The following is a 14,676-nucleotide window of genomic DNA, read 5'->3' as shown; positions in this document are numbered from 1 at the left end:
TTTACTTTTCTCCTCTGTGATTTATTTAGGTTGGATTCAAATGTCGAGGACATAGTACTTCCTCAGAAAGAAGACAGAATTTGCTGAAGAGACAAGATAATAAGCATTTAAACTCTAGTCAGTCCCATAGAAGTGACCCAAATTCTGAATCTTTATATTTTGAGGTATTTTTTTCAAACCTTCTAAACTGCTTTAGAAAATGCTTGCATTAAGATATTAATTTGTTAATTTATGAACACTGGAAGTACTTTTTATGTTTTAACCTGTGACTGTACTATTAATTATAAATTACTCAAAAATACTATTTGTCTTGATTATATATATTAGTCTAACATTCACTTCATTAATGTTAATTTTTTATACATTTTTGTAATGTGTGTTCGTTATTTTGAGGTTATGTGTAGAGGTAGATCTTAATTTTTATTGCTATTATTTTGTGTATTTCTAAGATTTTTTAAATTTGAATAATGTAATCTAGTTCATTTGTGCTGCCAGTGAAGGGGATTTTAGAAAGAAAAATGGCTATTGTACTTTCTCTAATAGGCAGACAGTTTATATTCTAATTGCACTGTTTCTTTTGTTTAGTCATCAAACCAACTCTTGCGGTGGCCTATTGTATACATGTAAAATATTCTTTGAATGATACATTAAAGTGAAAGAACATACTATCCTCAGGGAAGTTTATTATATAGTAGAGGAGTATAGACACGTACACACTTAATATGGTTAGAGTTGAAAGGAGAGACAAGTCACTTGGGGTTTAGGGTAGGGTAGGAATAACATTTGGAAAAGATTTTAAAGAATTAAGGAGAATTTGGTTTTGTCTAGATGTTTTCTACCAAACATCTCCAGTAACTCACTTCAGTAACTCATTTTGAGTGGATCATAGATTGTATAAAATGAGTTAATAGGTGGAGATTAAACTAGAAAACTCACTTGAGGCCGGAGGATAGAGATTAATACTGTGTTAGATGAGTTAGTACTTACCTTAAGGACTTGAGAGTACATCTCCATTGTTCTATCAGGAATAGTTTTAGGATGTCTGATATGTCTGAGTTTTTGTTTTTGAAAAATTCTATTTATTTATTTATTTGAAAGGCTGAGTGATGGAAAGAGGGAGAGAAAGAAGAGTGAGAGAGATAGCACTCTTCTGTGCACTGGGTCACTCCCCAAATGGCTGCAATGGTCAGGGTTCCGGTTGGCCTGGAACTCCTTCCCAGTCTCCCATGTGGATGGCAGGGGCCCAAGTACTTTGCTGCTTTCCCAGGCAGATTAGTAGGGAGCTGGATCAGAGGTGAAGCAGCCAGGACTCAAAGTGACACTCCAATATGATGTCAGTGTCACAAGCTGTGGCTTAACCCACCATGCTACAACACTGGCCCCAGTATGTCCGATGTTGGCAGTTTTATTACATGTAGTATTGTATGATTGGTTCTATGTTTCTATTTAGTTAAAGATATTAGATACAATTTTCAGTATAAGGTGGGATATTGGTTAAGAAGTTAATTTAAATAGAAATAATTTTTTTACTTTTTAACTTGTAACCCTGTTGATATCTGTATGTAGTTATGCAGGACAGGGAAAATATTTGTAAAACTCATAGACTGTTTAAAATATTTTCTAAATTATCTGAATGTGATAAAGTCCATTTTCCATTTCTTTTTCTTTACCTACTCTTGGTATAATTATTAATAAAAAATGGAGTAGTAGATAAAGTGGTTCAGAGGGTGAACACATGTAGGTATGCCCCTTGAATAACTGTCTGTGTTTTAGCATGTGAGGAATGAGATGTCCTTTTTAAGAATAATTAAATGGTAGGATCCAACTTCCCCGTTATTCATTACTGTTAAGCATTGTAAGAAGGTTTTCTAAGAAGTCTGTCTTGAACTCTCCATATTTACTTAAAATGTGGAACTATTTTAGGATGAAGATGGGTTTCAAGAACTAAATGAGAATGGAAATACTAAGGATGAGAATATTCAACAGAAACTCTCTTCAAAAGTAGTAAGTGACTCTTTAAAAAGATAAGCAACATAGAAAATCATTTGAACTATGATTATGTTGAAAGGAAACATTAAGGTAAATTTAAAAACTTGGGAGGTAGCTTCATCTATAGGAAACAGTGTTTTAGTACTTATCTTTAGTATTTCTTTTCAACATAGTCAAAACAAAGATACTTTCCTGTGAAATCCATAGTCCCATACTAGACAAGAAAATAACCATTAATAAAATGGCATCATACAGTATACAGTCTGTGCAGAAATTGTCCCAATTATTGCAAAATTTTACTTTGGTGCTGTTTTGTTGGATTTCGGTCAGGGTTCCAGACAAAATCACCCATTGTATTAAGGTCTTTTGTCCCTTTACTTCCCAATCTAAAATGATCCCACCATCTCACTGTGTTTATGACTTTGAATCTTTTGAAGAGTCCAGTTAAAATGTAGAACATCCCACATTCTGAATCATCTTTCCTTGTGATTATACTTTTATGAGATCACTAAAAAATATTTTTCTTGGGTTGTCATAGTTGGATGATTTACCAGAAAACTCGCCAATCAATATAGTTCAGACTCCAATTCCTATTACCACTTCAGTTCCTAAACGTGCAAAAAGTCAAAAGAAGAAAGCTTTAGCAGCAGCCCTTGCCACAGCACAAGAATATTCAGAAATTAGTATGGAGCAAAAAAAATTACAGGTATGTAGTCACTCTGTGAACAAATGTAGTAGTTTATTTGCTAGGTTTAGGGGGATGGATGGAGGAATAGTAAATATCATCTTGACTTGTTACACTTTTATGCTGTAATAAAAAACAAGCATTTTCATGTTCACCTTGCAGGAAGCTTTATCAAAGGCAGCTGGAAAAAAGAACAAAACGCCCGTGCAGCTAGATTTGGGAGACATGTTAGCTGCTCTGGAAAAGCAGCAGCAAGCTATGAAAGCACGGCAGATTACTAATACCAGACCTCTGTCATATACGGGTAATACATCAGTCTGAGCAGTTCACTGTTTGGCTTTGGTGTAGTTTATTTTGAATATTGATAATCTAAAATTTTTGGCTATATATATAAAAGATAAGAAATATGTATGTATTTTAAGTCAGTTCAAACCATATTCTCCTTGAAATTGCCCATGACCCTTCTCTTTGCACATCCTGTCCGTTCTACCTTCCCAACATATCCATAATCTTAACTACTCACCACATCCTTTCCTGCCACCCTATTAGCCTCTGTCATCATACTATACAGTAGTAGTCTATTAACTACTGCCACCTTTCCTTCCCCCTGATTCTGTTTGTCTTCAAAGAAGTTATCTGTTTAACATACAAGCTGGATTATATTAAATAATAGGTTATAGCCAAGCTGGATTATATCAGCCCACTGCTCAGAACTCTCCAGTAGCTCTTCATGTCATTTGGAGTGAAGCCAGATTCCTAAGGCTATATCTAAGCTGCCCTGAAGTTCTTTACTTTCGTCATCATCATGATCTCATCTGACACACACTGCCTTCCCCATATTAGCTGTCCTCCAACACACCCTACTGCTCCTAGCTCACTTACCTTTGGACCTGCTATTCCCTCTTCTTGGAATGCTTTTTGGATATCAGTTTTGCTTGTTCCCACAGGTCTTTCAGATCTCTGCTTAAATGTCAGTTGGTATGCATTTTGAACCAAACACATTTCTTTGTTCTTCAGAGGTCGAAATAAAAATCACAAGTAATGTGGTCCTCTTAAATATTAAATTGCCCAATTTAAAACCAAATGACAGGGTCCAGCGCTGTAGCGAGGCAGTTAAAGCTGCTGCCTACAGTGCTGGCATCCCATATAGGCGCCGGTTCGGGTCCCAGCTGCTCCACTTCCAATCCAACTCTCTGCTATGGCCTGGGAAAGCAGTAGAAGATGGCCCAAGTCCTTGGGCCCCTGCACCCATGTGGGAGACCTGGAGGAAGCTGCTGGCTCCTGGCTTCGGATTGGCACAGCTCTGATGTTGCAGCCATCTGGGGAGTGAACCAGTGGATGGAAAATGTTTCTCTCTCTTTCTGCCTCTGCCTCTCTGTAACTCTACCTTTCGAATAGATAAATTATCTTTAAAAAAACAAAAACAAATGACAAGTAGAATTTTGATCAAATTGTGTGTCTGAAAGTAATCTTTCTGCTAAAATATTAATTTCTATTTTAGCAAACCTTGTCAGATTTAGAGCCTAGCAGTTGTAGTGTACTCCCCATTTATTTTCATAGTCTTTGTTTTAGAGGGTGACGAATAGGACAAAGAAAAAGGAAAAGCATCAATAAAAAGTGGTGATGCTAAAAGGCAGAATTGAGTTTTCTGTTGTTCTGTTCCCATGTGACGGGATGATGCTTTAATGATGAGTATTAGTATGTAACTTTAAGCCAATCTGCAAAATGTTTAAACCTATAGCTAGTTAACCCACGTGTGTACATCTGTGCTTTGAGTAAGTATTAGTAACGAATTATCTTGCTAAGCTTTAGAGTTGCATGTTGTTGAGATGGAGAGAGTAGCAGTAATGTCAGAGTAAGGACCACAGGGAATAGAGTTGAGAGTTAGTAGTTTAGAAAACCAACATAGTGTGGTAGCTAAAAGCAGGGACCCTGGAGTCAAGCTGCCTAGACTGGAATCCTATTTTTCCATGTATTTCCTTTGCAAGTTACTAACCTTCCTCTGCTAAAATTCCTTACATTAACATAGGAATAATGGTAGTACCAACTTCAGAATTGTCTTGAGGATTAAACAAGGTGATACATGAGAAGTCCTTACAGGATCTGGCTTATAGTCATTCAGTAAATTTAAACTAATATCGTGGAGAGAGATTGTTAACCTTTGAGTAACTTATTGTTGAAATTTTGATTCATTTAGTAAATGTTAATGTATATGAATGTTAAGTATCTTTGTGCAAAACGTGTCAGGAACTGCTGGATTACAAAGATGATAAAGATAACACCTTTGGTCAAGAAATTTATAATCTAGTGGAGAGAAATATATAAATAATCAAAAACAGTGTCTTAGGAAAGATAAAAGCAAAGTTTCATGAACTTACACAAGCTAGTGATTTCTGTCAATAGGGAGGGAGGAGAAAGATGTTAGAAATGACTTCATGTAAGATAGCATTTGAACTGGGCTTTGAAGAGGGAGTAGGATTCTTGATAGAAATGAGATTAACCTCTTCCCTATTACCACTGTTTAAATTGAAGTGTTGATTGCAAAGAAACGTTTAAGACTATGGTAGCAATGAAAAAGGATTGTAAGTGGTAGAATGTGAAAACTAGTCAAAAATGGCTCCATACCTTCTGACTCGGAGCATCAGGGTGGTCGAGGCTGTGGTCATGCTGTACGAGAAAAATATCACGGCAGAACTTTGTTGGGAAGAACAGATGCCCGCCGTTTTTGAAATGCTAGCAAGCAGTCTTGGTGATTCTCGTTTGGAATGTAGTTAGTAATGTGCAGTGTAGGTTACAAGTCAGTGAGTTCCACATAGAGATGAATGTGGTAGCTCTGGAAATAAGATTATTGGGAGGAAAAAAAGATTAGGAAGATGTTCAGGGGTAAGCCTGTGAAATGCTCAGAATTAAAGGACAAAAGGAAGTAGAACCAGAAAAGACAGACTTGAGAAGAGTAAGAAAAATAGAAGACTACAAAGTCACAGAAGGCAAGGGTGGAATTATGAGAAGGATGTAGTTCTGGTACCAGACACCAAAGAAAACTAGAGAAGTGAAGACTCAGAATTGTAATTGGCATTTGCATGGCTATGTGTGATCTTGACAATAACAGTTTTGAAAGAGTGGGTAGAGTAGAGGCTAGATTCGGGAAGTACTGATGAGAGACTGTTTAGAGTTTGACAAGTAAAGAGCAGGGAGGAGTTGTATCTTAGCTTGAGCAGAAGACTGGAAGCCAGTCAAAGGAAGGATTTTGTTGGTTTGTCTTTTTCTCTCCCTTTTTTCTTCCTTTTAGATGATTTTTTTTAGCTGGTTGAGTGGGGTCAGGGAAAGATCCTAGCAGAGGAGATGGGATTAAGAGCACAGATAGGAGCTGGTATTGTGGCGTAGCAGGTAAAACAGCCGCCTGCAGTGACGGCATCCCATATGGGTACCAGTTTGAGTCCTGGCTGAGGCTCCTCTTTTGATCCAGCTCTCTGCTATGGCCTGGGAAAGCAGTAGAAGATGGCCCAAGTCCTTGGGCTCCTGCACCTGTGTAGGAGACCCGGAAGAGGCTCCTGGCTCCTGGCTTCAGATTGGCACAGCTCCAGCCATTGTGGCCATTTGGAGCATGAACCAGTGGATGGAAGACCCCTCCCCCACTCTGTGTCTATCTGTCTTTTTCTCCCTCTCTGCCTCTACCTCTGTGTAACTCTGCCTCTCAAATAATTAAATAAATATTTTTTAAAATGATATAACAAAAAGAGCACAGGTGGTCAGTGAACTTTGAACAGGGGTAAGGATGTCTGCCACCTCCTTCCATGTGGTTTGTAGGCTTATACTGGAGAACATCTTAGGGAAATGGCAGGACATCTCATCTCTGCCAGAATGAGAAGATTGAGATTGGGGGCTTAGAAATGTGAAAGGATTAGGGTGGGCACTGGAGAATGAGGACATCGACATAAAAGGCATAAGAAAATTACTGAATCATACCAAGAGTGCAGCTAAGGGAGGAAAATTAGCACTCTTTACTGACTGAATGAAAGGAGGAGAGGCTGCTAGGCTCCACGTGTATCTTACATGAATTTGAACAGCAGATTCTGTAGAAATAAGGGAAGTGCAGAGTTTTGAGATTTCAGAGATAAAAAGAAGACCAGTTGCAAGGAATTGCCATGCTTGAGAGTGCCATTCTAGGCTAGAACTACTTATTTCTCCCTCCTGTAGGCCTGTAAATTGGTTAGCTGTATAATTTTCATCTCTTTTGTCTTATGGAGGCTGACAAGATAGATAAAAGCTGTACCTGCTGGGGACACTGTGTAACCATGTTCTACTATCATGAGATGTGTTTTTTCCACAAGAAGCAAATGTTTGTGTTTTTGTAGATTTAAGTTTGGAAACTCTGAAAGTGTGTGGCATTGTCCGTAGCAGTTAATGTTCTTGTTTGTTTTTAGTGGTGACTGCAGCTTCTTTTCACCCTAAAGACTCAACTAACAGAAAATCTTTCACCAAAAGTCAGCCCTGTGTGACATCCTTTAATTCTTTGGACATTACTTCCTCTAAAGCTAAAAAAGGAAAGGAGAAAGAAATAGCAAAACTAAAACGACCCACAGCACTTAAAAAGGTAAACCAGGATCTGGGGATGTTTGTATTACAGGATAAACAAGGGTTTTAATTTGTTTTGCAAAAATGGTTGTGATGTAGCAGGCATTTGGTCTAGTGGTTAAGTCGCCAGTTAAGATGCTCGTGTCCCACTTGGATTTCGTGGGTTTGATTCCCAGCCCCTGACTCTGTCCTTCCTACTCATGAAGAGTCTGGGATAAAGTGGTGATGACTCAAGCAGTTGGGTTCAAGCCATGCACTTGAGAGATCTGGACTGAGTTCTCAGTGACGTTGGCCCAGTCAGTGTTGCCCTGTGGGCATTTGGGGAATGAACCAGCATGTAGCAGGGAGGGAGGAGAAAAGAAAGGAGAAAAAAGAAAAAAAAATTATGGTGTTTTAAGCATCATATTATTGTGAAGTGCACATAGGCATGCATCTTTATAATGACTAGTTAATTCAGACTTAGGGATATCATCTCCATTGAGATTGTGTTTTGAATGGAACAAGGCCCTGAACAATGAATTCTTTCTAAAAGGTTAAAAAACAAAACAAAACATGCTTTTAATATACCAAAACCTTAGCTTTAGGAATTAAGAAGCCCTGGATTTGCACATCATTGCTTTCTATGTATGTAATTTTAGGCAGCCTTTCTTATTCTCTTCTTTTGCGTCTATAGATTGGGGGTAATTCCTGCTCTGATTCACTCATTCTTGTTACTAGGAAGATCAGAATGAGATAATTCATGACCAAATAATTGAAAATGGTAAAATGTTATAATTGGGTGTTCTGGTTCCCAAACTTTCAGATTTATCTCTTTTTTGGGAAACTCTTATTTGGCACCCTGGGTTTAAAGATCTAAGAAAGTATTGTTTGATAGCTGTGCATTCTGCAGCATTATTGTCTCCCTTTATTTTGTATAAAATATTTTATTCCGCTAACATTGTCTAAAAGTACATTTGCTTTTGGTCAGTTTCTATGCAAGACATAACCGGTGAGTATCCTCAGGTATATGTGTAAATGAACCACTGTACCTGGGCCAATGCTGTCGCATGGTGGGTTAAGCTGCCGCTCGCAGTGCTGGCATCCCACATGGGCGTTGGTTTGAGTCTTGGCTGCTCCACTTCCAATTCAGCTCCCTGCTAATGGGAAAGCAGCAGAAGATGACTCAAGTGCTTGGGACCCTGCATCCACGGGGGTGACCCAGAAGAAGCTCCTGGCTTCAGCCTTGCCCAGCCCTGGCTGTTATGGCCATTTGGGGAGTGAACCCACGGATGGAAGACCTCTCTCTCTCTGTAACTCTGCCTTTCAATTAAACAAAATAAATCTTTTTTTAAAGATATAGTGTGATATAGTGCGCATTGTAATAATTCAGAACATAGTTGAGGAATGATGAGTAATTGAAGACTGGTATACTGACTTTTAGGTTATTTTGAAAGAAAGAGAGGAAAAGAAGGGCCGTTTAACTGTGGACCACAATCCTTTGGGATCTGAGGAACCAACAGAAATGCACTTAGGTTTTATTGACGATTTGCCACAGGAGATTGTTTCCCAGGAAGGTAAGGGGTCCTCTTTCTCCTCTTCTCAGGGAGTGGACGGGACTGTTTCAGTTGATAGATAAACCATCACTACTCATGCTCCTAACTAGAGGATATTTTCCATATTTTCCATAAATTTCTTCATTCTTGAGAGTGTTTTCTTTTGAAGATGCTTTTGTAGGGAGATAGTTAAAGGGAGGGGTAGGTGTTACATAGTAGAATGATGGCATTTTGGGAGCTAAAATCCTGAATTTTAATAAACTCAAAATTAAGATCTCATCAGTGCATGAAAAATTTCCTGGAATTTTTACAACTTTTCAGTGTGTATGTTTTATATTCAGTTATCTTTACTTGTGACTCTATGTTTCATTGAGTCATTTTTGTCAGTGCTCTTTCTTGCTTTCAGGGAATTAATACATTTGCCACAACGAGTAGAGAATTGCAAAGCAGAGTCTAGTTGGTCAGTGAGATTCAGTCACCTGCATTAAGAAGCTAGCATGATTCCGGTTAGCAACTCAGCGAAGCTGTGCATTTCTTCTAGTGTTTATACTGCAGTAGAAGAAAGATTTTTCTGCTGGCATACATGTATTTATTCCTCAGTTTTTGCAATACATTTATTTTTTTTACAAACTATGAATACTTTTATTTTTTAAATGTATATATTTTTAAAAGTGTGTTCATGTATTTTTTTAACTTTTATTTAACAAATATTAATTTCCAAAGTACAGTTTATGGATTACAGTGGCTTCCCCCCCCATAACTTCCCTCCCACCCACAACCCTCCCATCTCCCGCTCCCTCTCCCATTCCATTCACATCAAGATTCATTTTCAATTATCTTTATATACAGAAGATCAATTTAGTATATATTAAGTAAAGATTTCAACAGTTTGCACCCACACAGAAACACAAAGTATAATGTACTGTTTGAGTACTAGTTATACCGTTAATTCACATAGTACAACACATTAAGGACAGAGATCCTACATGGGGAGTAAGTGCACTGTGACTCCTGTTGTTGACTTAATAAATAGACACTCTTGTTTATGGCGTCAGTAATCACCCTAGCTCTTGTCATGAGTTTACAACACATTTAAATCTGACTTATGTATAGATTAAGCAGTAGTGTTCATTATTTTTAGAAAAAAGGTCACTTCTAAGGATTGTTCACCTAGGACATACTCAGAATTCCTCTTTGCCATGTATTTGGGTGTATCCATGCATCCATCCATTCTGCAAATGCTTATTGAATGCATACACACTACATGTATTTTAGTAACAAGAATGGAAGAGTGAAGTTAGAGAATGTAAAGATATATAGTGTACAGGTCCTACTATCACTAAGAGCTTACAGTCTTGCAGGGAGATAAGAAGATACAGGTGTGATTCTTCTAACTAATGAATTAGGTACATAAATCTGAACTCCTACCCTGAGTTTAGCTGTTTAGGAAAAAAGTAGTCATGAAGGAGAATGTGAATGAATGGAGACAGGAGATGAGATCTCAGAATGTGACTTTCAGCACAGAAACAGATTCTTAAGAGACAAGTGGTTGTGGTGCCCAGAGATTTCAGATGGGTATGGAGAAAATGTATTGTCAGCGACAATGAGAATTTTGAGACAATTATAATTCTGGGGGCAGGTGCTGTGGCACAGCAGGTTAAAGCCCCGGCCTGCAGTGCCGGCATCCCATTTGGGGCACCACTTTGAGTCCTGGCTGATCCATTTCCAATCCAGCTCCCTACTAATGCACCTGGGAAAGCAGCAGAGGATGGCCCAAGTTCTTGGGCCCCTGCACCCACATAGGAGACCTAGGAGAAAGTCCTGGCTCCTGGCTTGGGATTGGCTCAGCTCTGGCCATTGCAGCCACCTGGGAAGTGAAGCAGCGGGTGGAAGATCTCTCTCTGTCTCTAACTGTCTCTGTCTCTGTCAAATAAATCTTCAAAAATAAATTCTAAGGAATAGGTGGGAAAATAAAGGCAAAGGAGATAGGTAATATGATCTAGAAAGAAGTGCAGTTCTTCATGTTGTAGGTAGTTTGGCCTTATCTCTTTTACATAGACTTATAGGCTATGCTTGTTTGTTTTAAAGAGCATATTTCAGTAGATGATAGGAAGATAGTATTTTAGTAGTGTTGAGAAATAATTATGATATGACTAATGCCCAACCTTGTTAGCTTCCAGAAAGTTAGAATGAACTCAAAAGACAACTTCCATTCTAAATTGTGTTGATCAGTCTGCAGCTTTTCAGCATTTGAAGTTTTCTGCATTCTTTCCCATCATCTACTTCTCTACAGATACTGGACTGAGCATGCCCAGTGATACCTCACTCTCTCCTGCAAGTCAGAACTCTCCGTACTGTATGACACCCGTGTCACAAGGCTCTCCTGCTAGTTCTGGGATAGGCAGTCCAATGGCATCTTCAACAATAACCAAAATCCACAGCAAGAGATTTAGAGAGTAAGTATTTTACTTTTTAGGGTGAATAGTTGAAGGATCTTGATTGTGGTTCTGAATCTAGTATTATCTTTGTTACTTGGTAAGTTGAATAAACAAACCACAAAAATTTTAGAATTCTTTCAGGTTTTGTTTTCATAGTTGGTTTTATTACATTTAAAGCATTGCCTTCTGTCAGTGTTTAGTGATTTGACAGTAAACATACTCTCTTGGTATCGGATAGTGTTTTTATCCTGGAAACCTGGCCTCTTGGGTCTTATTTAGAAAATGGGGGCAGGCATCTGGTGAAGCACTGACAGTGCTGCTTGGGACACCAGCAACCCTTCTCAGAGTGCCTGGGGTCGAGCCCTGGCTTCATTTCCAATTCCAGCTTCCTGCTAATGTGTACCCTGCAAGGCAGCGGGTAATGCTTCAAGCACTTGGGTCCCTGCCACCCATGTAGGAGATTTGGATGGCATTCCCAACTTCTGGCTTCAGTCTGGCTCAATCCTGGGTGTTGCAGGCATTTAGGGAATGAACCAGTGAGTGTGAGATGTGCGATCCTCGTCTGTCTTTTCGATACAAATTTTGTTTTAAAATGTTGCTATAAGTTTTACCCCAGCAAATGCTTTTTTGCTTGTATTCTTGGCCCTTCAGAACAACCTCTTTAGCCGCTTAATACCAGGTATCTAAGAACCTGTTACACAGCTATTTTTAAGCAAATGTTCTTAAGTTTTAGAATTGAGATAGAAGATCACAAAATGTGATACTCCATGTATGAACAACCTTAAACTAGAAATTATTGTTGTGAAGGGTTCTAGCATTCGTGTAGATGAATTAATTTTAACTTTAAAAATGACACATAGGGGCAAGTGTTTGCAAGCTGTTGCTTGAGACACCTGCCATCTCGTATCAGAGTGTCTGGATTCAAGTCCTGACCCTGCTCTAATTCTAGCTTCCTGTTAATGTGTGCTTTGGGAGGCTAAAGTTGTTAGGTTCCTGTCATTGGGTATTGGTTTGAGTTTCCAGCTCCTGGCTCTGGCATGTTCCAGCCCTGGGCTCGAGTGGGCATTTGAGGAATGAACCAGCAGATGGAAGTTCTCTTTGGCTGTGTATTTGTCTCTCTCTGCCTCTCAAATAAACAACAATAATAAATACAAATTTTAAATGATGTATAAAAGAATTCCAGGATGAAAAGTATAATCTATGTGCATCCAAATGGTTTGTTCTGTTCCTTTTCCTTGTACTATTGTTTTTGAGCAAATGCTTCTTGCGTAGCTTTGAGAAGTTAATTAAATGTCAAATAGCAGATGTGGAACAAATGAAACACTTGGAGGGTAAAATGTTACATATGAATGAAGTAAGCAGCTTGAAAGGAAAAAAGGAAGAAAGAATGAAGAAAATTGCATTTTTGAGGTTCTGTTCTTTAATTGCTTTCTTGAATTTTGCATACCTTATGACAGTTAACCTTTCCAAAGTGTGTCCATTTTTATCCCCTGAAGTAGTATTGTACTTTTTTTAAACACTTTTCAAATAAAACACTAATGAAAGGCATGTATTTCCATGATGTAATTTAGAAGTAGGAATGTGGTTTTGCGTTGTTACTAGATTAGAAATTCCCGCAGTTCTCCTTGGTGAGTACTTAGGTATGTGGAGATGAGGTCTGAGAACCAGGGATGGTGGAATGAGTGTATCAGGAGACGTACACGGATGCCTCAAAATGTCTGTAGGAAATAGAATTCAAGTTTATTTTGCTGCAAAAAATCTTGAACTACATCGAAGGAGTCTTCAGAAAGTTCATAGAAAATGTTTTGTGAAAAAGCTACATATGGATTTCAAAAATTTTTTTGCACAGATAAACATAATTCCATTTTTCTGCGAACTTTGTGAAGTATCCTTGTGTACTTGGATGATTTCCTAATTCCTGAAGTAAAATATCATGGTGATTTCCACTTTCTCTTTTTCACATTATAGCCATACATGATCTCACAGAAAGCCTCATGTAGTAGCTTTGCCTGCTGTAAAGGTGTGTGATTTTTACCTCAAAGCCTCTTTGGTTGTTACTTCAGCTTGGTTATTGTCGATAGCCATGTTAATTATAACCATAGCCATAGACTTTATGAGCTAAAGGGACCACAGAAGTCATCTTTCCTAACCATTTATTTTTGTGGTTGAGAAAACCAGTGCTTAGACTTAGCCACACTCAGAGGGTGAGTTGTTGGTGTTAGGACATTCAGGTAGAAAGTACATTTCTTTCCTACTAGAAGCATCTTTAGTATTCATTGAAATGAAAGAATTTTATCTTTACCAAAAATGTTGTGCCTGTTTCTGGCTAATGGCAAGCTATCACTTGATATTTATCTTTAGGAATTTAATAATTGCAAATTCAGATAGTATTGCCCTGAGATTAACCTATCCTTTACATAAAATTCAGTTTGTTGAAATTTAGAAACAATCTATATCTGTTTCTTTTCTATTTTTCTAATTGACTGAAGAAAGATTTAGAAGTATTTTAATGACTTATGAAAACCTCTTACTCCGTATCTTATCTTAAAGGAATTTTCCTAATTTTTATTTTTACAATTACATAAAAATAAGTTAGAATGACAGTATATTTTCGGTTTCTTTTACAGGTATTGTAATCAGGTTCTTTGTAAAGAGATTGATGAATGTGTGACTCTTCTTCTCCAAGAACTTGTCAGTTTCCAGGAACGCATCTATCAAAAGGATCCTGTGAGAGCAAAAGCAAGAAGACGGCTGGTTATGGGTCTAAGGGAGGTTACCAAACATATGAAGTTAAACAAGATCAAGTGTGTTATAATTTCTCCAAACTGTGAAAAAATCCAATCAAAGGGTATGCACGTGTTGCTGTTAAAATGTTTTAATATGTAAAATCATAAGATATTCAAAATTTTAAAGCAGAAACTGTATGTCTTTCTGAGCAGAGTATAGGTATAACAAAATCTTGAGTATGAGAAAATGAAAACATTTTTAGTGCCTGAAATTAAGTGGTATAATTGAGATTGGCTTGTATAGAAAATGCTCATGTATGAACACTAGTACAGGATTTCACTTGGATCTACCAAGTGTCCCCTTTGTTGAGATCAGAGTGGGGACTAGTTGGTGCATTTCTTTACCTCTATAAATATTTTCTGCTTTAAAAATTACTATGTTAGCTTTGATGTCCCTCTAAACAAAGAGAATCAGACAAAGAGGTAATGTTCTCTGCTTCCACTTACGGTAGAGATTTATCTCTCAGAAACTAGCAATTACATAGATACAGATGTACATACTCTAGGTAGACCTACTCACAAGTACTTTTTACCATGTCACATGTGCTTTCTTGTCCTTTATTTTTGGTGGAAGAGCCACTTTGGGTGATTGGCATAGGTAGATGCATCTAGAAACAGTAGTAAGGGTATGCACAGGGAAGAGAGGCCAATTAAACTATAATGTATCATCT

At 37.9% G+C, this 14,676-nt stretch overlaps 1 protein-coding gene across 2 annotated transcripts in view; it reads left to right on the top strand.

The window, feature by feature from the left end:
* Positions 1–14,676, top strand: part of SECISBP2L (SECIS binding protein 2 like) — a 51,895-nt gene that overhangs the window by 28,251 nt on the left and 8,968 nt on the right. For both annotated transcript variants that reach the window (XM_008269039.4, XM_008269040.4), the window contains exons 8-15: positions 30–164; positions 1,924–2,004; positions 2,528–2,695; positions 2,837–2,978; positions 7,099–7,268; positions 8,670–8,802; positions 11,075–11,237; positions 13,847–14,067. In XM_008269039.4, coding sequence (XP_008267261.2) covers positions 30–164; positions 1,924–2,004; positions 2,528–2,695; positions 2,837–2,978; positions 7,099–7,268; positions 8,670–8,802; positions 11,075–11,237; positions 13,847–14,067 — 1,213 coding nt within the window. The remainder of the gene's footprint in view (positions 1–29; positions 165–1,923; positions 2,005–2,527; positions 2,696–2,836; positions 2,979–7,098; positions 7,269–8,669; positions 8,803–11,074; positions 11,238–13,846; positions 14,068–14,676) is intronic.

Source organism: Oryctolagus cuniculus, chromosome 12 (genome assembly GCF_964237555.1).
Source record: "Oryctolagus cuniculus chromosome 12, mOryCun1.1, whole genome shotgun sequence".
Taxonomy (NCBI): Eukaryota; Metazoa; Chordata; class Mammalia; order Lagomorpha; family Leporidae; genus Oryctolagus; species Oryctolagus cuniculus.
Note: the sequence above shows the minus strand (reverse complement) of the source record. Positions and strands in the feature narration are given on the sequence as shown.